This window comes from Pelodiscus sinensis, chromosome 10 (genome assembly GCF_052426305.1).
Source record: "Pelodiscus sinensis isolate ZL-2025 chromosome 10, ASM5242630v1, whole genome shotgun sequence".
NCBI lineage: Eukaryota > Metazoa > Chordata > Testudines > Trionychidae > Pelodiscus > Pelodiscus sinensis.
The window spans coordinates 30,394,487-30,415,603 of record NC_143061.1 but is presented as its reverse complement, the minus strand read 5'-3'; the positions used below and the strand labels follow the sequence as shown (position 1 = coordinate 30,415,603).

The window sequence follows — 21,117 nt, the reverse complement described above, 5'->3', positions numbered from 1 at the left end:
CAGAGGGTTTGGGTGGTGACCTGGGGCAGGGAGTTGGGGTCCAGGTGGGGGTGCCAGAGACAGGCTCTAGCTGGGAGGTGCTTACCTAGGCAGGTCCTGGCCTGCAACCTGTAGGACCCTCAGTCAGTTCCCTGCCTGCCAGCAGGCCCACACCGCTCTAAGCGGCTGGCTGGTTTTTGGCCAATAAGAGCTGACGTGTGCTGTCTGTTCACAGACTCGGACAGTCTGTCCCACATGTATCATTTGATGTTCAGCAGGCTTCCCTTATCAGGGAACAAATCTCTTCTGCATTATCTCAGTTTTGTTTGTTTGCTGACTCACAGAATCAACATGGTACAGCTGCAGAAACAGATGTTTGCTTTGCCCCTTCTACCATCAACAAAGTTGGCAGCTGTGTTTGGAGTTCAAAATTGTTGTTAACATTGAACAGGCAAAGAGGTACTAAGTAGGAAGAATGCAGGCTGGGTTGTAGCTACCAGGCAGCAAGTTATAAACATCTAGTTTTGATTTCGTAATTGGTTAGAGACACTTTCACTTCTACGTCAGTAGTCCAAATCCAGCCTCAGTTTTACTATCTGATGGCCTATGATTTAGCTTAGACTCCAGTGAGCCTTGACACAGGTAAGGGTCATTACCAGGGGTCTCAAACTCCTAGCCTGCAGGCCAGCAACAGCTGGAGAGATTGTGCAACCCAGCCTAGAATTCCCAGCAGGTCAGAAGGAGCCTGTTTGTTACTCGCCCCCAAGCCTTGACTCTTTCCACCATTCCCCACTCTCTCCCCCCCATGGCACCCCATCCCCAAAGATGTGTGATGGCAGTGGTTGGGGCCCCTTGCACTCCTCACGGTGGCAGGAGTCACAGGGAAGCAGAGCACCCTTGGAGATGGGGTGCCTGGGGAAGTAGAGGGTAGGATGATGGCAGAAAGGGGCAGCGGTTGGGGACCGGTAATGGATGTCCATCCCCCCCTTCCCCCGCCTGCCAGGAATCCCAGGCTGGATTGCACAATTGCTCTGGACCAGGATGGCCTGCAGGCTGGCAGTTTGAAACCCCTGGTCATCCCCTGGTCACTACCAAGGCAGCACGGAGATGTTTGCATAACTGTTGCCTATTGGGGACAAAGAGAAAATTTGATTTAGAGTTTTCAATCCAGCTCTTTTCAAGAGCAATAAAGACACACATCTTTGTTTGCCTTGTAAACTACACAGCCGTGAAATGGAAGCCTCTGCCAGAGTGTATGTGGCCTGACAAAATGTTACCATGCTTGAGGGATAAAGTGAGAAAGAGGGACCAGGCAGGGCTTGAAAGCTTATCTTTCACACCAGCAGACATGGGTCCAATGAAAGATATTACCTCGCCCTCCTTGCCTCCCTAATATCTTGGGCTTCATGCCTACAACACTGCACACAAAGGGTATGTCTACATTGCAAGCTTATTTCAGAAAAAGCTGTTCTGGAAGATATTTTCTGGAATAGCTTATTTGGAAATAGAGCTTCCACACTCCAGGGAAGCTTCAAAATTAGTCCGAGGCAGGCTCCCCTAATGTGGATGCGCCATCTTGATGTAGAGCCCCAGGAGGCACAGGGGAGGAATAACTTGAAATGGCTCTGGTGAGGAGCTATTTCGACATAGCAGCAGCGGAGCGTCTACAGACACTCTCTTCCGAAAGGGCTTTTTCGGAGAGACGTTCTTCCTCGTGGTTTACCAACGTCGGAAAAAGCCTTCCGTTATTTCGATTTTCTTTCGAAATAACACAGTTTCTGTGTGGATGCTAGTACTGTTTTTCCAGAATAACGGTGTAGTGTAGATGCACCCAAAGTGAGGAACAGTCTATCCTTCTTAGTGGTGCTAAAACCAGCCATAATGATACCTACAAATAACATCACTGTTTCCTATCGTTTATGGGTCTCCTATCTGTCTTCATGATCTTCTCTCTTCCCGACAAACCCATATCTTTTCATTCCATTATTAGAAATAATTGTTGGAGTGCATGAGTGCGGGTGGTGTTCAAAAGATACCATTAAACCATTTGCAGTAAATGTCCTTTAAAGTTTCAGTGGTCTCATTCTATTCAATAAAATCTCTCTCAATAGCTACTGTGTGCTTAAGGATATGATACAACTTTATCTCATTAATCAACTCAAAGCCTGAACAGAATACCTTGTTTGTTTTCTTTCACCAATACAAAGGAGCCTTTTACCTAGTGAAAGCATTGCAGTGCTGGGGCTTTCTGTTCTGGGGACACACCAGTCATGTGATTTCACAATCAAAGACAAGTCATCAAAACCTTTAAAAAATAGCCTTTAAAAATAAAATGTCCAAAAAACAGCAATTCCGTTGCATTTAGGGTTGAAATACAATTTAAACAAGACATTTGGTTGGAAAAGGTTTTTATTTTCAGCATATTGATTTTCCCCTCATATTTATATCCAAACATCTGTTAATTCACACATTTGATTGCTTCAGCAATACCACCCACATGAACATTTTGCCAACATTCCTTTCCATAACCCACCTCTGATCTCCCATTCCACCTTGGAATGTGATCTTGCAGGCTAAACCATGTGTGACATTAGACACTGAGACCCTTAGATTATGACAAACCTTTCTGGCTGTGAAGCACAGTTTCTTCCCTCATTTAGAATGGCCATCTATCTGTTGCTCTTTTAATCCCCTTGGGTGCGTCTAGACTGGCAAGATTTTGCACAAAAGCAGCCGCTTTTGCGCAAAAACTTGCCGCCTGTCTACACTGGCCGCTTGAATTTGCGCAAGAGCACTGACGTTCTAATGTTTGAAATCAGTGCTTCTTGAGCAAATACTCTGATGCTCCCACTCAGGAATAAGCCCTCTTGCACAAGTATTCTTGTGCAAGAGGGCCAGTGTAGACAGGCAAGTTAATTTCTTGCGCAAGAGAGCGTCTAGACTGCACGGATGTCTTTTGCGCAAAAGCATCCGTGCCAGTCTAGATGCTCTTTTGCGCAAATGCTTTTAAATGGAAAAAATTTTCCATTAAAATTATTTGCGCAAAATCATGCCAGTCTAGATGCAGCCCTTCTTTTATCCAAGCATGCCCCATTCTGCTACTCTAATTACAGTAGAACCTCAGCTGCAAACACCAGAGTTAGAAATTGACCAGTCAACCACTCACCTTATTTGGAACGGGAAGTACACTATCAAGCATATCAGGCAACAGCAGAGACCCAAAAATAAAAATAAAAAAAGCAAATCCAGTATAAGGCTGTGCTAAACAATTTTTTTTTAAAGGAAAGCAACATTTTTATCTTCATAGTAAAGTTTCAAAGCAAAATTAAGTCAATGTTCACTTGAAAACTTTTAAAAGAACAACCCTAAAATTTTGTTCAGCAGTACAAACATTTCAGAATTATGAGCAATCTCCATTCCCGAGCCATTCATTACTCTGAGGTTCTATTGTAATTTCACTGTTTATGGAAAACTCCTATAGAGTTTAAAGGGGATTAAACTAGTAGCTGTCAAGCTGTCATGAGTGTCTCAGGAACATGAGTACCAACTTAAGGGCAGCCCGTTAAGAAATAGATACAAACCCTAAACTGGCAGTGAGTTCTTAGACTTAGATTTGACCCATCAAAAGTAAACTCTTTGAGCACTTTAATAGCCTAACCATGGAATCACAGACAATACTCTTAGGTAGTCCAGTCTAGCTTGCCAGTGACTTTTATAGCCTTCTTCCAAAACTCATGATCGTATACCAGCCTGCTGTGCAGATTGGTTCACCAATATCCAGTCTGTGTAATCTTTGAATCCCCCCTTCTTATTTCATCCACTATCATTGGCCCTTGCAGTTACATGATTCCATGATTGCAAGAGTCACCAAACCATGAAAGTTCTCAGATCCCCACTGGATATGCCCTAACCTAACCCCTTTCAACTTGCCTTCACTTGGAGCAATCTGAAATAGGCCCCTCATAACCTCATTTAATTTCCTAACAAAAAGGGTATGTCTAGACTGCATCCCTCTATCAGCAGAGGGATGCAGATTAGGCAGGTTGACATTGAAAATAAGGCAGGGATTTAAATATACCATGCCTAATATGCACAAAAATAGCCACCGTGTTTTGCCGACTCAGCACTTTGTTGGCAAAAAGCAGCAGTCTAGAGGGGGATCTGTCGAGAAAGAAGGCCTTTTTTGACAGATCCTGTAAACCTACTTGCAGGAGGCATAAGAGATCTGTCGAAAAATGCTTTCTTTCTCAACAGATCCCCTTCTAGTCTGCCGCTTTTTGTGGACAAAGTGCTGAGTTGGCAAAACGCGGCAGCCATTTTTATGCAAATTAGGCACGGGATATTTAAATCCCTGACTCATTTGCAATGTTGACCTGCCTGATCTGCATCCCTCTGCCAACAGAGGGATGCAGTCTAGACATACTCAGAGTGTCCAGCCATTTAACCATCTAAACATCTGTGTTTCCATGGTAGAGAGCCTGATTTCCCTTTTTGTGGCTGGCCAAGACGGTCCCTTACATTCAGATGGGTGGCATTAGTTTCATACATTCTGTTTTTTAACATAATTGCCATTTTTCTGACAGAGAACTGGGGACAGCTCTTGCCATTTGCACTGAACCACTTTACCATGATAGCATCATTCAGGAGTGCACCATGTTCAAAACCCATTGATCCTAGATATTTAACCCAAATTAAAAAACACAGCAAGAGAACCAAAAAAATTCCAATGTGGCTTAACAACCAAGTAAAAGAAGCCGTGAGAGATAAAAAGTAATCTTTTAAAAAGTGAAAGTTAAATTCTAGTGAGGAAAACAGAATGGTGCATAAAGTCTGTCAAATGAAGTGTAAAAATCTAATTTGATAGGCCTAAAAGGAATTTGAAGAACAGCTAGCCAAAAACTCAAAAAGTATTGCAAATTTTTAAAAGTACATCAGAAGCGGGAAGTCTGCTAAACAACTAGGCTACATCTCTACACTGCGGAGTTTTTGCGCAAAAATGGCCGTTTTTGTGCAAAAACTTGCAGAGTGTCCACACTACAAGCGCTTTTTTGTGAAAGAGAAAGTACAGTAGATCATCAGAAGACAGGGCTTTTTGCGCAAGAGTTAGTTCTTTTTTTATGAGGAAAAAACCATTTTGCGCAAGAGCTCTTGTGCAAAAAGGCGTGTGTGGATGGACAACAGGGGTTTCTTGCACAAGAAACCCCTATCGGAAAAAGCACAGGTGGTCTCCAATGGCTTCAGTAAATCAAGTGAAGTCTCTCCACTAACTTCAGTGTGCATTTGATCAGGCCTTTATTCCTTAATCAGTATAAAATCAATTTATTGTAAGACCAGAAAGGATAATCTACTAGCTTGACCATCTACATAAATATATGCCACAAACCTCACCCAATAGTTCTGCATTGTATTCCTAACTTCTTTATGAGCCTTGGCATATGTTTTCAAAAGATATCGAATGATGATGTAAAGACAGTGTAAACTCTTTGAAAGGCAGCTACACTCACCATGGCATGACCAACATACCTAATAATAGATTTTGGTTTCTTGGTCTTTAGGTACACACTCAAAGCCAGATAATCCCTTAGAACAAATTTAATGTAGGGATGTGAACAGGTAACTGGTTAACCAGTTACCTAGTAAGTCGCATCCTTTAATGGGTGATGCTTACTGGGTAACGGTTAACTGTTACCTGGGAACAGCCCCCCACCCACGTGTGGAGTGCTGCTCCAGCCCTGCAAGGCTGCTGGCTGTCAGCAGCCTTACACTGGGAGAATGGTGGGCAGAAGCGGCAGGGGGGAAGGGCTGCCAGCTCACAGGCTGTGCAGGTTTTTGGGCTGGGAACTGGCAGCCTGGAGGAGGCGGGAGGAGAAGAAAGCCAGAAGTCACAGTGTGGGATGTGGGGAGGGCTGCCAGATCCCAGCTCACAAGTCCACACAGGCTGGAAGCCAGCAGCCCTCTCTCCTCCCTTGCTGCCACTTCTGGCCCCCCAGTGGTTCAAATATACTTAGGGGTACTCAACAGAAGTCTGTGGGGTACGTCAACACAACTGAAATTTGGAGAAAACTGAATTTTTGTTTTAAGTTTTACAGCATTTTATTATTTTTGTACTTTTTACACCCAAAAATGTCATCACCTGCCTGGCTATGATTAAGTTGTTTAAACAAATGTGTTGCAATGGTAGAAAAAAAAATTGTGTGTCTGAAAACTGTAGGTACTGAGGATATTTATAATTTTTTTTAAAAGGGATACTTTATAAAAAAATTTACCAATTTGTTCCATAACCTCTTCTAATAATGAGACCTCAATCTGGGACAGTGCCTCAGTTTTATCACCTAAAAAGAATGGCTCAGGACCAAAGCAAATAATTCATTTAAATTCTCCACAGTGACCTTATCATCCTTTAGCACTTCTTTAGCGTCTTGATTGTCCAGTGGCCACACTAGGGCTACTTCTACACTGCAGGCTCCTTGCGCAAGAACTTTTTGCAGAAGAGATCTTCAGCAAAAAGTTCTTGCACAAGAGCATGTCCACACTGCCATGTGCTTTTGTGCAAGAAAGCGTCCACACTGCCATGGATGCTCTTGCGCAAGAATGAAACATTTGTAAAACTTAAATAAGGAGACAAGACAGTGGAAACTATGAAAGCATGGTAGCTTAACAGCACTTTATTGAAAACCACAGATTTCTCCAAGAAGGTATTTCTGTAGTGCTCATAGAACACAAACTGGATGGCAAAGCAAATGAGACATAGTTATCATTGTCATTCAGAATTAGTTGTCATTCAGAAATGGCTCTTTTATTTAAGAAAACAGGGGAGAACTTCATTTTTAGCCATCAAAAACCATTTAAGTGAATCTAAAGGTACATCCCATGAGAGGCATGGGTGTGAAAAAGGAATCAGTGTAAAATTAGTTTTAATGGCACCTACAGAGCTGCTGTGTAGAACAGTCAACACTGGAAGAGCAAAGTCCGGCTGGCAATGACACATTCTCTGCCACATTCAGATCAACCCCGGCTGTCAAAGGAAATGCGAAGAAGTCAAGGAGACTTGTACCTTTAACTTGCAGTAGAGCTTACATTTGCACAGTGGAAACATCCACAATGATACTAAATCAACAAAGCTTCTCGGGATTAAAGAGGGAGCCCAAGTGTCTGCTCACTGAGGACAGCAGCAAAGCTCCTCTTGACTTCACAAGGAGCAGAATTTTGGTTCCCGGCAAATCAAACCTGTCTGTTCTTGAATCCCTGGCAAGTAGAGTGCTAGGGTGGGGTTCAAATCTCTGAAACATTGACATTTCCATTACAGGTTGTTAAAATGGGAGGTTTTCATCTACATTTACTCCAGGCATCTTTTATTTATTGAATGATCTTTTATTTCACTTCTAGTAAGTAAGTAAATTCTGTTGATTTCAACATATCACAAAGGAGCAACTAGTGATCTGTAGTTTTGCTATACTTCTGCTTAGACAATTCGGGGGTTTTTGTTGTTGTTTTGATTTTTTTGCTTGTTTGTTGTTGTTGGTTTTGCCTATTCCAGCAGATGTTTTTTGCTTTACAGGCCAAGGTAAACATGCTAGAGTTTTCCTTCCCTTTTAACAACATTTGTCAGTGCATTTTGATGGGACAATCACTTGCTGTTTGCTAAAAGCAAAACAACCTGGAAGCTGAGCTGAATGATCCGCTACGGATACTGAGGGCTGTGTAAGCACACTAAAGGTTACCAATGCCTAATGTGTGTAGGCATTCTTGGCTTAGCACTTCCAGCTTTATCCAGCCTCTACAGCTGACAATGGAACATGTCATACCAGGCCTGCTGACGGAGGGGAACAAAGAGGGCAGTTGTCCCAAGGGCCAGCAATTCAAAAAGTGACCCAGGGCTCCCAGCTGATACCACTGCTACTGTGGCAGCAGCATTGGTCAGAGCCCTGGGCCCTTTAAATCGCCACCAGAGTGCCACACTGCGCTTTGCACAACTCTGAGGGCTGGGGAGGGGGAGCAGCACTACAGTCTGAGCAGCACAAAGGGCTGGCTGCCCCTAGACCTGCCCCTTCCACCTGATTCCCCGCCCCTTCTGGGAATGCGGAGCTGCCCTCCCTGCCCCACATCTTGCCCAGGGGCCCGCAGAAGCTATCAGTTCCCCTGTGTCATACACTTTTATAGCTGCTGGCTGCCATGCTGATCCTGTATTTCATACCATAATGCCAACTCGCAGCACTGTTTAAACTAAGGACATGTCTTCAGTAGGTGGAAGATTGACACTGCTGTGATCGATCCCCTGGAGTTCGATTTAGCAGGTCTAGTAAGACCCCCTAAATCGAACTCAGAGGGTGTCTCCGTCAGTGCCAATATTTTTGCTCCTCGCGAGGAGTAAGGGAAGCCAATGGGAGAATTAGCTCTCATCAGCCTCCAGCTGTGGAGACCACATGGAAACTCAAATTAAGGTATGTCGACACCAGCTAATTAACATAGCTGGAGTTGCGTATCTTAATTCGACTTTCCTGCATAGTGAAGACATGGCTTTAGGTAATGTAGTAATGTTGTGGGCCAAGATCTCTTTGTGCTAAACCTAGCTGAAGCAGGGATTTTTTGTTTTTTAATAGAGTCCTGCTGAGATACCCCACTGAACAACTTGTGAACATTGACATAAAATACATGCCAAATTCCTGAGTGCCAAAAACCATCAGTTTGTTTCTTACTTTCTCAGCTATGAAACCCACTTGATATAAAAGAGAAACTTGGACTTGTTGCTAGCAGAGGCACTATTTCAGATTTTGGTGGGGGGGGGAGTAAGAAAGTGGGAGCATGGTGGGAGTGGACTGAGGACAGAGGCTTCAGCAGTATTACTAAGCATGCTCAGTACAAGCCAAGCACCAAATGGGGAGGGGAACCAGCCTTCCCTGCCCTCCTTTCCCTACCTCATCTCTATCTAGGGGCTACTAAGGCACTGGAAAACTCTACATTTTTGGCAGACAACTTAGCAGATAGCTGACAGGAGCACTGTATCTAATTCCTATATAAAATAAATAAAATAAAATAAATATTAGACCCACTCAGCTGTGACACTAACATTTTCTGACATCTTATGGAGGTCACTTAAGGGACACTGGTTAGCCCTAAAAATTTAATATATATTCTTACTTTGTTACTAACTGTAGAGACAGGCCGACCCCATCAGGACTCCTGGGCTCTATATCAGCTCTGGAAGGGAAGTGGGGTCTAGTGGGTTAAAGAAGGGGGCAGAACTTCAGAATGGCCATAATGGGTCAGACCAAAGGTCCTTCTAGCTCAGCATCCTGTCTTCCAACAGTGGCCAATGCCAGGTGCTTCAGAAACAATAAACAGAAGAGGCAATCATCATGATCCATCCCGTCACCCATTCCTTCCCTTTCTCAGCTTCTGGCAAACAGAAGCTAGGGACACCATCCGTGACCATTCTGGCTAGTAGGCATTGATGGACTTATTCTCCTTGAACTTATTTTGTTCTTGTTGGAACCCTGTTATAGTTTGGGCCTTTCCATTATCCCCTAGCAAAGAGTTTCTCAAGTTGACTGTGAAGAAATAATTTGTTTTGTTTGTATTGAATCTGCTGCCTATACATTTAATTGGGTCAGCTTCTTGTGTTATGTTAGTGAAGGAATAAATAACATTTCTTTATTCTATTTTTCCACACCATTCATGATTTTCTAGACATCTAACATATTCCCCCACCCATTAGTCATTTCTTTTCCAAGCTTAAAAGTCCCAGTCTTGTTAATCTCTCCCCATATGGAAGCTGTTTCTCACCCCCTAATCATTTCTGTTGCCCTTTCTGTACCTTTTCCAAATACAATATGGCTGCATCTAAACTGGCATGATTTTGGGGAAATATTTTTAATGCAAAAGAGCGTCTAGATTGGCACGGATGCTTTTGCACAAAAAGTACTTTTTTGCAAAAGCATCCGTGCCCAGTATAGACGCACTTTTGGGCAAGAAAGCTCCGATGGCCATTTAGCTAGCGGGCTTTCTTGCGCAAAAAATTAAGGTGCCTGTCTACACTGACCCTCTTGCGCAAGTATTCTTGCAAAAGAGGGCTTATCCCTGAGCGGGAGTGTCAAAGGATTTGCGCAAGAAGCACTGAATTCTTACATTAGAATGTCAGTGCTCTTGCGCAAATTCAAGCGGCCAGTGTAGATAGCTGGCAAGTTTTTGCTCAAAAGCAGTTGCTTTTGCGCAAAATCTTGCCAGTCTAGATGCACCCAAGATCTTTTTTAAGACGGGGTGACCAGATCTTCATACAGTATTTAAGATGTGAGCGTACTGTGACTTTATATAGAGGCAATATGGTATTTTGTCTTATTACTTATTCCTTTCCTACTGATTCCCAATATTCTGTTAGCTTTTTAGTTTTTAGATTGTCACTGCACATTGAACAGATGTTTTCAGGGAACTATCCACAATGATTCCAAAATCTCTCTCTTAAGTGGTGACAGCTATTTTAGACCCCATCATTTTTGTTAGGATTATGTTTTTCTATATGCACTACTATGCACTTGTCAACACTGAATTCCATCTGCCCTTTTGTTGCCCAATCACCCAGTTTTGTGAAATCCCTTTGTAACTCTTTGCAGTCACCTTTGGATTAGTCCCTGCTCACCTCTTTTTCAAGAACATTTATAAGTTTAACACAGTGATACAAATGCAAATTCCAGCAACACCACACTCATCCCTACTCACGCGCCCCCCCCCCCCCATCTCTTAAGTGGAGTACCCAGCAATGTTTTCATGGTGATCTAAAAATCCTTTAAGAACTGGCATGCCCAGCCTTTTGTTATTTTTAATCACCTGCCTCCCTCTTTTTGTAACAAACTCTCTCCCCAAAGGCAAAGCTGAAAGCAGCTCAAACTCTGTTGCATTTAAGAACTGCCTCTGGAGTCAGGGCATGGGCTTTAAGCAGACCTCAAGTATGAAATCCAGGAGTTCCAACTCCAGGGGGGGCTACTGCCCCCCTAAGCCCTCATAAATGGCATCTTTGGTGGCTAGGAGGTAGATGTTGGTTACTCTTCACTGACACTGAATTCCTGTATTCTCTGGAAGTGGGTCTGGCCCACGAAAGCTCATCATCTAATAAACCATCTTGTTAGTCTTTAAAGTGCTACATTGTCCTGCATTTTGCTTCAGCTACCCCAGACTAACATGGCTACATTTCTATCTGTATTCTCTCTGATGTTTAATTTTCAGGTTCATGTGTTTTAACCTTCACAGCCCTACATTCCCAATCAGAAGAAGTCTGGGATATCTGCATGTTGTATGGGAATTACAAGGTGAATTTGAATAGTATCATGTAGCTAAAAGCACATCATTATAGTGCCTGGTACCAGCTTCTACCATATTGTTAACTGCTGGAAGGTAACATTTCAAATTCATAAAAACTAATGGCCAGATCTTTAGCTGGTATAAATTGGCATCTGGGTGAAATTGATGGAGCAACATGGATTTACACCACCCTAAGATTTGGCACAAGGTCTTTTGTTACCTGCATAAAAACAGAGTAGGTCCCACAGAGTATCCGTTTTAACTCAGCAATCACTTTGAGAAAACAGATGATCACTTGAAGCCCACTAAGGGTTATGAGAATAGAGAATAAAATGATGTTCCATTCCACTACATGCGCAGGTTCAGTGCACTTGGACCAGGAACTGTACTCAATGAGGTAACTACCAGAGAAACAGAAAAATTGGAAAATTAGACCAGTTAAATGCCTAGAAATGTAGCACTTAATAATAATTCTAACCGTAATCAGACAAAATAATAAAACCCATTTTTTTTCTTTTAATGTCCTGAGGCCATGTTCTGGTTCCAGTTACACCAGTGTAAATCCTAAGCAGCTTAGTTAAATCCTCTGATGTTAATCAAGATTTACACTGGTGTAACTGAGACCAGAATCCAGACAAGAGTATTAGAAGTTTTGTGTTTTCTGCTAAAGCTATAAACTGAATTTAAACAGAGACCATTTATAACAGTTCTATTTCATGAGTACCAGTGAAGCTGTAGTCCAATATACTTTAACTTATGTTGGTTTTTTTAAACCAAAATAGAGCAGGAAAGCCCAAATAACATTTCACCATGACATAGGGTAACTAGATGTCCCGATGTTATAGGGACAGCCCCAATATTTGGGACTTTGTCTTATATAGGCACCTGTTACCCTCAACCCCCATCCTGATTTTTCACACTTGCTATCTGATCACCCTACTCTAACAAGTGTACAGAGAGTTGATTGAGGGCACTGCCTAAGGGAATATCACCATTTGTTATTCCTGTCTGGCCTATAGCCTACCTTCCACCTCCCTACTAGCCCTATAGAGTATGTGATTCACTGTATCTGTTGTATCTTCATTAAAAATAAAGGAGATACAGATCAGAAATCATGAGTCAAATGTCCCCTGAGCCCCATGTGTGATAATTTCAGATTGAAAAGTTCAGCCTTTAATGCACACAACTGATCGCCTCTCCCTGCCTGCTCAGGGGGAGACACCACTTAGGCTGTCTTCAGCCCAGCGAAAGGAAATAGAAAGCAGTTCCTCTATGCTGACTTGAGTCTCTTCTGTAGCCTTTGATAAAAGAGGTCTGGTAAATAGTCTGAGAAGCACTTAACTCGTCGTGGTTTATGCTAGCACATAGCATTTATTTTACGTTTTAGAGCAGATGAATTGCAGATTACAGAACTTCTAACTGTATCAGCCAGTCATTCAAATGGGATAATGGCAAGTACAAACAATATGGGACTGATCTAGTCCAGCTGTTCTCTAACTGTGGGTTGGGACCCCACAGTGCAAAAGGACCACCACCACCCTCCCCCCACCCCTTGGAATGGGGTCGCCAGGGCTGGCTTAGACTTGCTGGGGCTCAGGGCTAAAGCCCGAGTTCTGCTGCCCAGGGCCTAAGCCAAAGCCAAAGCCTGTGGGCTTAAGTCCTGGGTGTTGGGTCTCGGGTTGCAGGCCCCCTGTCTTCAGCTGAAGCCCTTGAGCTTCAGCTTTGGCCTCTCTGCCCAGAGAAGTGGGGATCAGGCCTGGTCCCCTCCTGTAGCAATGGGTAGGGTTGCCAGGTGTCTGGTTTTCTACCGGATAGTCCGGTATTTGCTCCTTCTGTCCAATAGAAAAATTCAGAAAATACCGGACATGTGCAATGTTCGGTATTTTCTGAATTTCCAGCTAGGTGCCGGATGGAAGCCTGGCGGGGGCGGGGGAGCGAGTGGGAGGTGGGGCCGTGATTGGCGCTGGGAGCCCTGTGGTCCTGTGTAAAAGCCGAGCAGGGCGGGGCGGGGTGGGGGCAGTGGCTGGAACTCCCAGCCACTCCCCCTGCCCGGCTTCTGCTCGCAACCAGAGGCTCCCAGCACCAATCACAGCCCCGCCTCCCAGCTGGGAGTCTCTGGTTGTGAGCAGAAGCCCGGCGGGGGGAGTGGCTCCTAGCCACTGCCCCTGCCTGGCTTCTCTGAGCAACTAGAGGGAGTGCCTGCCAGGGGTGCAGCCTGTTGGACTCCGGCTGCGGCCAGTGGCTGCACCACTCCCCCCACCGCCAGCTCTGCTTCCCGCTCCCCTACTTCCAGGCCCCCCTCCTCCCGTCCAGACCCCCCGGTCTCTGATCCCCCCCCAGCTCTGCTTCCCGCCCCCCTTCCTCCCGGCCAGCCCCACCTCCCGGCCCCCTTCCTCCCAGCCAGTCCCGCAGCCTCCGACCCCCTTCCTTCTGGCCAGCCCCTCCCCTCTCCCGGTCAGTTCCTCCCCCACCCACGATCAAGTGTGTCCTGTATTTTGGGGAGGTCTACCTGGTAACCCTAGCAATGGGGCTCTAGTGAGCTCAGGTTTCACTCCCTCCCTCCTGTGGTTGTGAAGCAATTTTTGTTGTCAGAAAGGGATCATGGTGCAATAACGTCTGAGCGTTCCTGATCCAGGCTTTCGCAAGAAGCAGCACATCCCTGGCACCCCTCCCCCACACAACACTTCTCTGCCCCAAATTGGGTAGCACTTCCTTCCCCCACTCTCCTGCCTCCCTCTGCTTGGGAGGCCCCTTTCTACTCCCCTGCACCCTAAACCTGCATCTTGCTCCTCCTCATTCTTCCCATCCACCTTTCACAATGTCTCTGCTGCCCCTTCTTGTCCCTGTGTTCTGTCCACCCTGCGAACCACAGAATAGCAGCCATTTCCTTAGGCTTATTCCATTGAACATAGTAAGAGGGAGCAGCCTTCTTTAGTAAGGGCAGCGTCACTTCCACGTGTTGACAGACTGCAGGGATGTGGGGGACATCATGGTGGCTTTAGCCCCCTTGACAGAAATTGGAGAGGGTGGCCATTGTTAAATGGAAAATTCCTGAATTGGCACCTTTCATTATCTTTTTATAAGACAGATAAAGTCCCCAAATCACTAGCATGGCAGTAAAATTCTGAGAGTTAGCAATGCTGGAGATGGCATGGTACTGTTATTGGTTCCAAGAATCATCACTGTAATCATATTTGTGAGATGTTTAATATATTCATTGTTAACCTCCTGTTCTCCCCTATTAAAAAGTTTCAGTTTGGGCTTAATCCAGAGTGCCTTGCTTGTCATCTGGCCCTTCATAGTCAGATCAGGTTCTTTTTAATTTAGGAATTTAAAAAACTCAACAGAACATTATTATTAATAGTTCATATCTCGATGGTGGCACCAAAACATAATAGAATATACGCAACATGAATACAGTAAAACTCCATTAGTCCAGCATCCAATGCTCCGGGACTCCTGATGGTCCGGCACCATCAGGAACCCGGAAGTGCTGGGGCAACCGGACAGGCTTCCCCCATTCAGCTGCTGCTGAAACTGACCAGCAGCTGAATCGGGGAAGCCGGGAGCAGAGCAGCTGAGGTGCTGCCAGGTTGGTCTCGTAGCGCTGCCCCTTGGGGCTGCGGGACCAACCCGGCAGCACCCCAGCTGCTCTTGGGGACGCCTGGGGCAGAGCAGCTGGAGTGCTGCCAGGTTGGTCCCGCAGCGCCAAAGGACAGCGCTGCGGGACCAACCCGGCAGGACCCTACCTGCTCTGCCCGAGGGGTCCCCGATTCAGCCGCTGCTGAAACAGATCAGCGGCTGATTCCAGGAAGCCCGGGGCAGAGCAGCTCTGCCCCGGGCTTCCTGGAATCAGCCGCTGATCTGTTTCAGCAGCGGCTGACTTGGGGACCCCTGGGGCAGAGCAGCTGGGGTGCTGCCGGGTTGGTCCCGCAGCCCCGAGGGGCAGCACTACGGGACCAACCGGGCAGTACCCCAGCTGCTCAGTCCCAGGCATCCCCAAGAGCAGCTGGAGTGCTGCTGGGTTGGTGCCGTAGCGCCGCCCCTCGGCACTGCGGGACCAACCCGGCAGCACCCCAGCTGCTCTATTGCAGGCATCCCCGATTCAGCTGCTGCTGAAACTGACCAGCAGCAGCTGAATCAGGGACGCCTGGGGCAGAGCCGGACTATCGTAAGGGGAGGCTGAGGGGTCTGGGGTGTCATCCCTTCCCAACCCACTCCAGACCCCTCATAGCCCCCCCCCCTTCTGATAGTCCGGCATATTTGATAATCCGGCACCCCCTGGGTCCTAAAGGTGCCGGATTATCGGAAGTTTACTGTATAAGGATTCACTTCTTATATCTCCCCTCTAAACTGAAATAACCTGAAGTCAGTAATTCCTATATTTTAGGGCAGTGGCTTTCAACTTCTGGTCTGTGGACCTTGGGGGGTCTGCATACTGTCAGCAATTCTATTTACATTTTTTTAAGGATCCACAAATGGAAAAAAAACTTGAAAATCATTATTTTAGGGAACAATCCCATACTTGTTGAGGTATTTGGCATTTCATCTCATACTATCTAGGATTTCATAATCAGTTCAATGCTTAGTGTACTCCACTGCAAATGGGAAGAACTTGACATTATCTTACTTTAAATATTTACATATTAAAATGCTATCTTTTAAAAAGATATATTAAAAGCAGTCATAGGTTGTGTACTTCACATATACTTATGGGCTGTGTCTACATTGGCACCCTTTTCCGGAAGATCCCTTATTCCTGATTTTAAGAGGAATAAAGGATCTTCCGGAAAAGGCTTTATTTTCCAAAAGATCCCGTCTAGACTGGCGCTTTTCTCCGGCAAAGCCCCGAGCCGGAAAAAAGCGGCAGCCGTGTTCATGCAAATGCTGCGGGGGATATTTAAATCCCCCGCGGCATTTGCAATTCCGACTGGTCTCATTAGCATCCCTTTTCCGGAAAAGGGTGCCAATGTAGACACAGCCGTGAGGTTTAATGTCTCACTGAAACATTTGAAGAATTAGCTGAACTTTAAACTTTCTCTGAATAGATGCAAAGAATTTTTCCCTTTTTGTGTGTTTTGCTCAGAAACAAGCTTGAAATATACAATATTCATTGTGAGGCAAAGATTTTTTTAAAAGCTAAGAAAATACATATGCTTTGAAAATGGGTAGCTTTATTTTTATCCATGAATGATCCCCAAAAGGATTTTTTTTACCTTTATTGTGTATAGTTTCTTATACATTGTAGATTCAAGGGTGTTGCTTACCCGCCTGCAGTGTCTTTGAAGATGTAACCCCAGCCAGAGGGCGTGTTGCAGAATGGGCCTTGCACTAAGCCCAAAGTAGAGATGATGACACTGTATCCAGAAAATGCAATGCCAAGCAGGGCTAACACAACTGAAATGAAACTCTGAATTGATGAGAGAATATATGTTATCAGCACGAGGATGAAGTTTTCCTTAGTCACCTAATCAGAGCCACCCACCAAACAATGTGCCTTGGCTAGATTGCCAGGTTTTTACCTTACAAGCATGGTGATCAGAATTTCACAGGATATGGGATCAGGAGGACAAGAGGGAAAGCCACCCCCAACAACAGCATTTGCACTTTTGGGATTGTATCTTTAGGGGAAAATGTTAAATTTCTCCAGAGGGAAGACAGCTTTACTCTCATTGGCTTTTAAACTATTTTTGTAAACGTGTTGTGGGAGGCCAGGAGGACATCACAGCTCTCATTGGACATGTTTGTATCCCACTCAGCACTTACAAAGGAGATTATTTATTTTCTATCTAATTATTTCTAAAGGAAACAGGGATGCAAGGAGAGAGAGCAGCAATTCAGCACGAGAGTGGAAAGATAACAGTTCGCAGCCATCAGTGTTCTTCCTCAAGCCTCCTTTCCTGGAGACGTCACTTGTGCTGTTGGAGGAAGCAATCAGACTTGTGGTGACCAGTTGGGTCATCTCTAGACTGACCTAGGGTTCCCTCCTGAGTCCTAAGATAGAGAGAGGAAGGAACTAGCCAAAAAGAGGGAGTCAAAGGTTTGGCTGAGGGAATTTGGGGCCAGAGTACTTAGAATGAATGCTGAATAGAGAAACAAAAGACAAAACAAGACTCACCCTGTATGTTTTGTTACAACTCTCGCTCTGGCAGCATTGGTAGAAAGTGTCCCGCTCCAATGTTATTAGAAGTGCTGCTAACAGAAGCATCTGTAAGAGGGAGACTGTAAGATGAGTGGAAATAACACGACATAATGTGCCTGATTCTCTCCTGCCTGGGCACAGTATGTGTAAAATGCCACAGTTCTGAACTGCTAGCACTTTACACCCACTTTGCACAGAAACTGCAGGTGCAGGGCCAGTGGCATGGGAACATTTTCAAAAGTGGGAGTGCAGAGCCCTCTTGCTCCTATCCAACCCCACCCACAGCTGAGGCCAAGAGCAAAGCCCCAGCTCGCTTTGCTTTCGGCCTCAGAGATGGAAAAGCAATAAATGGAAAAGTTTTGAAATCTCTATTTAGGGTATTTCTAATTTTTTTGGTTGATGTTTCCCAAACCTCCAGCTTATCAGTGTTTTTCCTTTTGGAGTTTCTGGACATCCAGTAAATTTTCTCTGATCACCACAAGTTTGATATTTTTCAAAGGACTGATGTAAAAAGAATAAATACAGGGATAGTTTCAGAATTAGGTCTCATCTTTATTCCTTTAATATCCTTCCCTTTTTAATGCATTAGTAGAAAGACCTTACCAAACAGAATTGATATTAATAATATAAGACTCCTATCTAAACATACAAGACGGTTGTAGTTTTTTAACATTTTGTACTATGTTTAAAAAAACAAGAGGTACTACCACATCCCATGGCTTGAAGTCATTTCTGTCATATACAGGATTTACAGTTTGGTTTACTAGCTCTCAGCATCCTCACATTGCAAAATATTCCCTGATGTTACCACAGAAAAGAATATTAAAAATCTTTTGGAAAAAAGTTATTGTGCACGATCTGCCACTGACTGTAATTTATTGACTTTATTGAAGTTTGTACACAGCATCAAAGTCTGACTGATTAAAGGTTACAGCATTGGCAGTCAGATTTGCAGTTACACATATAACAATTTTCACTTTTAGCATAACTCCAACCCAAGTGGATGGTTAGCCAGTCTACTCCACAAGTTTTGTTTGTGACAAAAAGCATGAAAACCCACCTCCCAAAATCATGTTAAGAAAACACATACATGCCAGTTTTGTTCAGCTGTTTATGATGCTCATGATTTTTAAAGTTGATCAAATTTGCTGCTTATAAAATTAGCTAAAATAGTTTGTCTCCCCTTTTTAAAGCAAGATCTTAACACAATCGTGCTATGCTGCAGATGTAATTATGCTAAGATCATTTGCAGTAGCATTTATAATCAAAATCCACAGAACTGACACTTACCATCACACCAGAGAAACATATTCCTTCAAAATACCACACGTAGTTGGTGATCTGGCTACTGGTGGCATATGAAGTTTTCCCATTAGGGAAGTATAGCAGGATATTAACAACAATACTCCAAAGTGCAAGAGGTATCAGAAGACAACTCAAGCAGCCTCCGCATTTTTGTAAACCCATCTCTTAAGGACTTTAAATACTTTCGCTATTCTAAGCCCAGGCTGGCTATTTCTTTCAAAGTTGCAAAACTCTACCACCTTCTTGTTTTGATTCAGTCATTTTGTATTCATGGGAACCTGGTTGCTGGGGTTTGGTTCCAGTCAAATAATCCCACTGCAAAAAGAAGTGCTTTACTGTTTGTAGAACAAATGACAAAACATCACTGGCTGGAGGGCTAGTCTATCTCCTGTGCCGGAGCACATGACTATTTCTTTAAGTATCATTGTTTCCTTCTAAGGGCTATTCCTTAGGGAGCTTCAGATTTAAATGAGTGTCTAGAAGAGAATCTCAGGAAGGAACACAAGACTGAGTTATAACAATACCACCTTTGAGCACGTGTATATCACGTTTCATCTTCTAACACATGCCTTAGAAATATTAACAAAGTAATCCCCGCTGCATCTACACACAGCATACCTAGGAGGTAGGCCCTGGGCTGTGAAACCCAAAATGTAATACATTCTGTTGTCTTAGAACAGTCTTATGAAGTAAGCAGGTACTGCTGTTCAGGATCTGAGTTCTATTCCTGGCCCTCTTAAATATTCAGGTACGTCTAGGCAACGTTATTTCGAAATAATGTAGTCCATGTCTACATAGCAGGCAGTTATTTAGAAACTAGCAAATTAGCCCACCATAAGACGGGATTTTCAGGTCTCTCCTCCACATCGGTCTTCTCTCCTGAGCCTCCGGTGTCTCTGTCTGTCTGTCTCTCTCCTCCTTCTACAGCCTCCCCCCCCCCCCCCTCAGCTCTTCTCCGCCTCCTGCATCTCTCTCTGTCTCTTTCTCTTCTCCTCCCCCTCCTGCCTCTCACTCCGGGGACCACTGAACCCAAACGGTCACTTGCGCCACTTGCTCCCACGCGGTGGCCTGGCTGAGCGGCGCAGAAGTCAGCCAAGCACCACGGCGGGAGGGGAAGGCGGCGGGGTGGTGACGTTCATCGCCAGGGGGCGAGGCCTGGAGCCACTGTCACGCCGCACGTCACCGCCCCACCCCCCTTCCCCTCCTGCCGTGGCGCTCGGCTGACTTCTGCGCTGCTCAGCTGGGCCACCGCGGGGGAGCAAGCGGCCATTTGGGCCCTGCACTCCCCATGCAGCACGGGCCGCCCAGAGGGAACAGCCAGCATTTCAGCAACAGCGCCACCGAGAGGAAACAGCCAACATTTCAGGCAACAGTGCTGCCCAGAGGGAACAGCCAGCATTTCAGTGTTATAGGCGCTCAGACATTGGGCTACTATATATATGATGATGTCGAAATACTGTCCAGCTGGAAGACTTCTTACTCTGACTCCTGTAACACACATTGTACAAGGAGTAAGGGAAGTCGGAGGAAGAGTGCTCTATTTCAAATTAAATGCTGTGTAGACAGCTCCTAAACTCGAAGTAAGCTATTTTAAAATAAGCTACGCAATTGACATCACTCTATTTGTGTAGTTTATTTCGAGTTAAGCCCTGCGGTGTAGACCGACGCACCCTTACTTAACTTCTTTGTTTGTTTTCCCTCACTTCCTTTGTCTTTTCTGTCTATTTAGATTGCATGCTTTTTTGGGACAGGAACTGTCTCTTACTATGTATGTGTTTGGGGCTTCTAAATACTTCCGTAATGTCAATTATTGAGAATAACTTGAGCAGGGGGAAAGGAAGGCACAGAGAAGATAAAGCTGGTGTTGTGGATAAGTCACAAGCGTGGCATTTAAGAAACCCTTGGTTGGGTTCACTTCCTGGCCCCGGGACACAGCTTTCCTGTGTGATGTTGGACTGGTCACTTATCTTTTTGCTTCAATTCCTTCTCTGCGAGGTGAGGATAATAATGCTCAGAGATTGTGAGGCTACATTTATTAATGTTGGTGATGGGCCCGTGGATGTCTCTAGATAGAAAATCCAAGGCAGCGGGGAAAGCTGGGAATACAGCTCTGCACACTTTGGACCCTATGCAGTAGCTTTATGCAGTATCGGTAAACAACATTTACGGAGAGGGGAGAAAGGGGAGAAGAGGATTAGCAGTGAGTCTGCTGGGAAATGCCAAATCTTCACTCAACACAGCCTGTTTTCAGTCCTGCCCCTCTAAATGGAGATGTCTCCTCAAATAGCATGCAATGATGGTAAACTTTCTCCATACACAGTACTACACATCATATCCCCGCCAGTTAATTGTATTGGGCTGTATAAGTGAGATCATTAGAGATTATATAAAATGATGGA

General features: G+C 44.8%; 1 protein-coding gene across 1 annotated transcript; it reads right to left on the bottom strand.

Annotated features, from left to right (window-relative positions):
* Positions 1-6,613: 6,613 nt before the first annotated feature.
* On the bottom strand, positions 6,614-19,140 carry TM4SF18 (transmembrane 4 L six family member 18). Its single transcript, XM_006115929.5, has 5 exons — positions 18,704-19,140; positions 17,390-17,479; positions 16,539-16,681; positions 11,492-11,672; positions 6,614-6,994 (listed from the first exon to the last, which is right to left on the bottom strand). Exons 1-5 carry the CDS (start codon positions 18,878-18,880, stop codon positions 6,980-6,982), a joined length of 606 nt encoding a protein of 201 aa, XP_006115991.2. The 5' UTR covers positions 18,881-19,140; the 3' UTR covers positions 6,614-6,979.
* Positions 19,141-21,117: the final 1,977 nt, after the last annotated feature.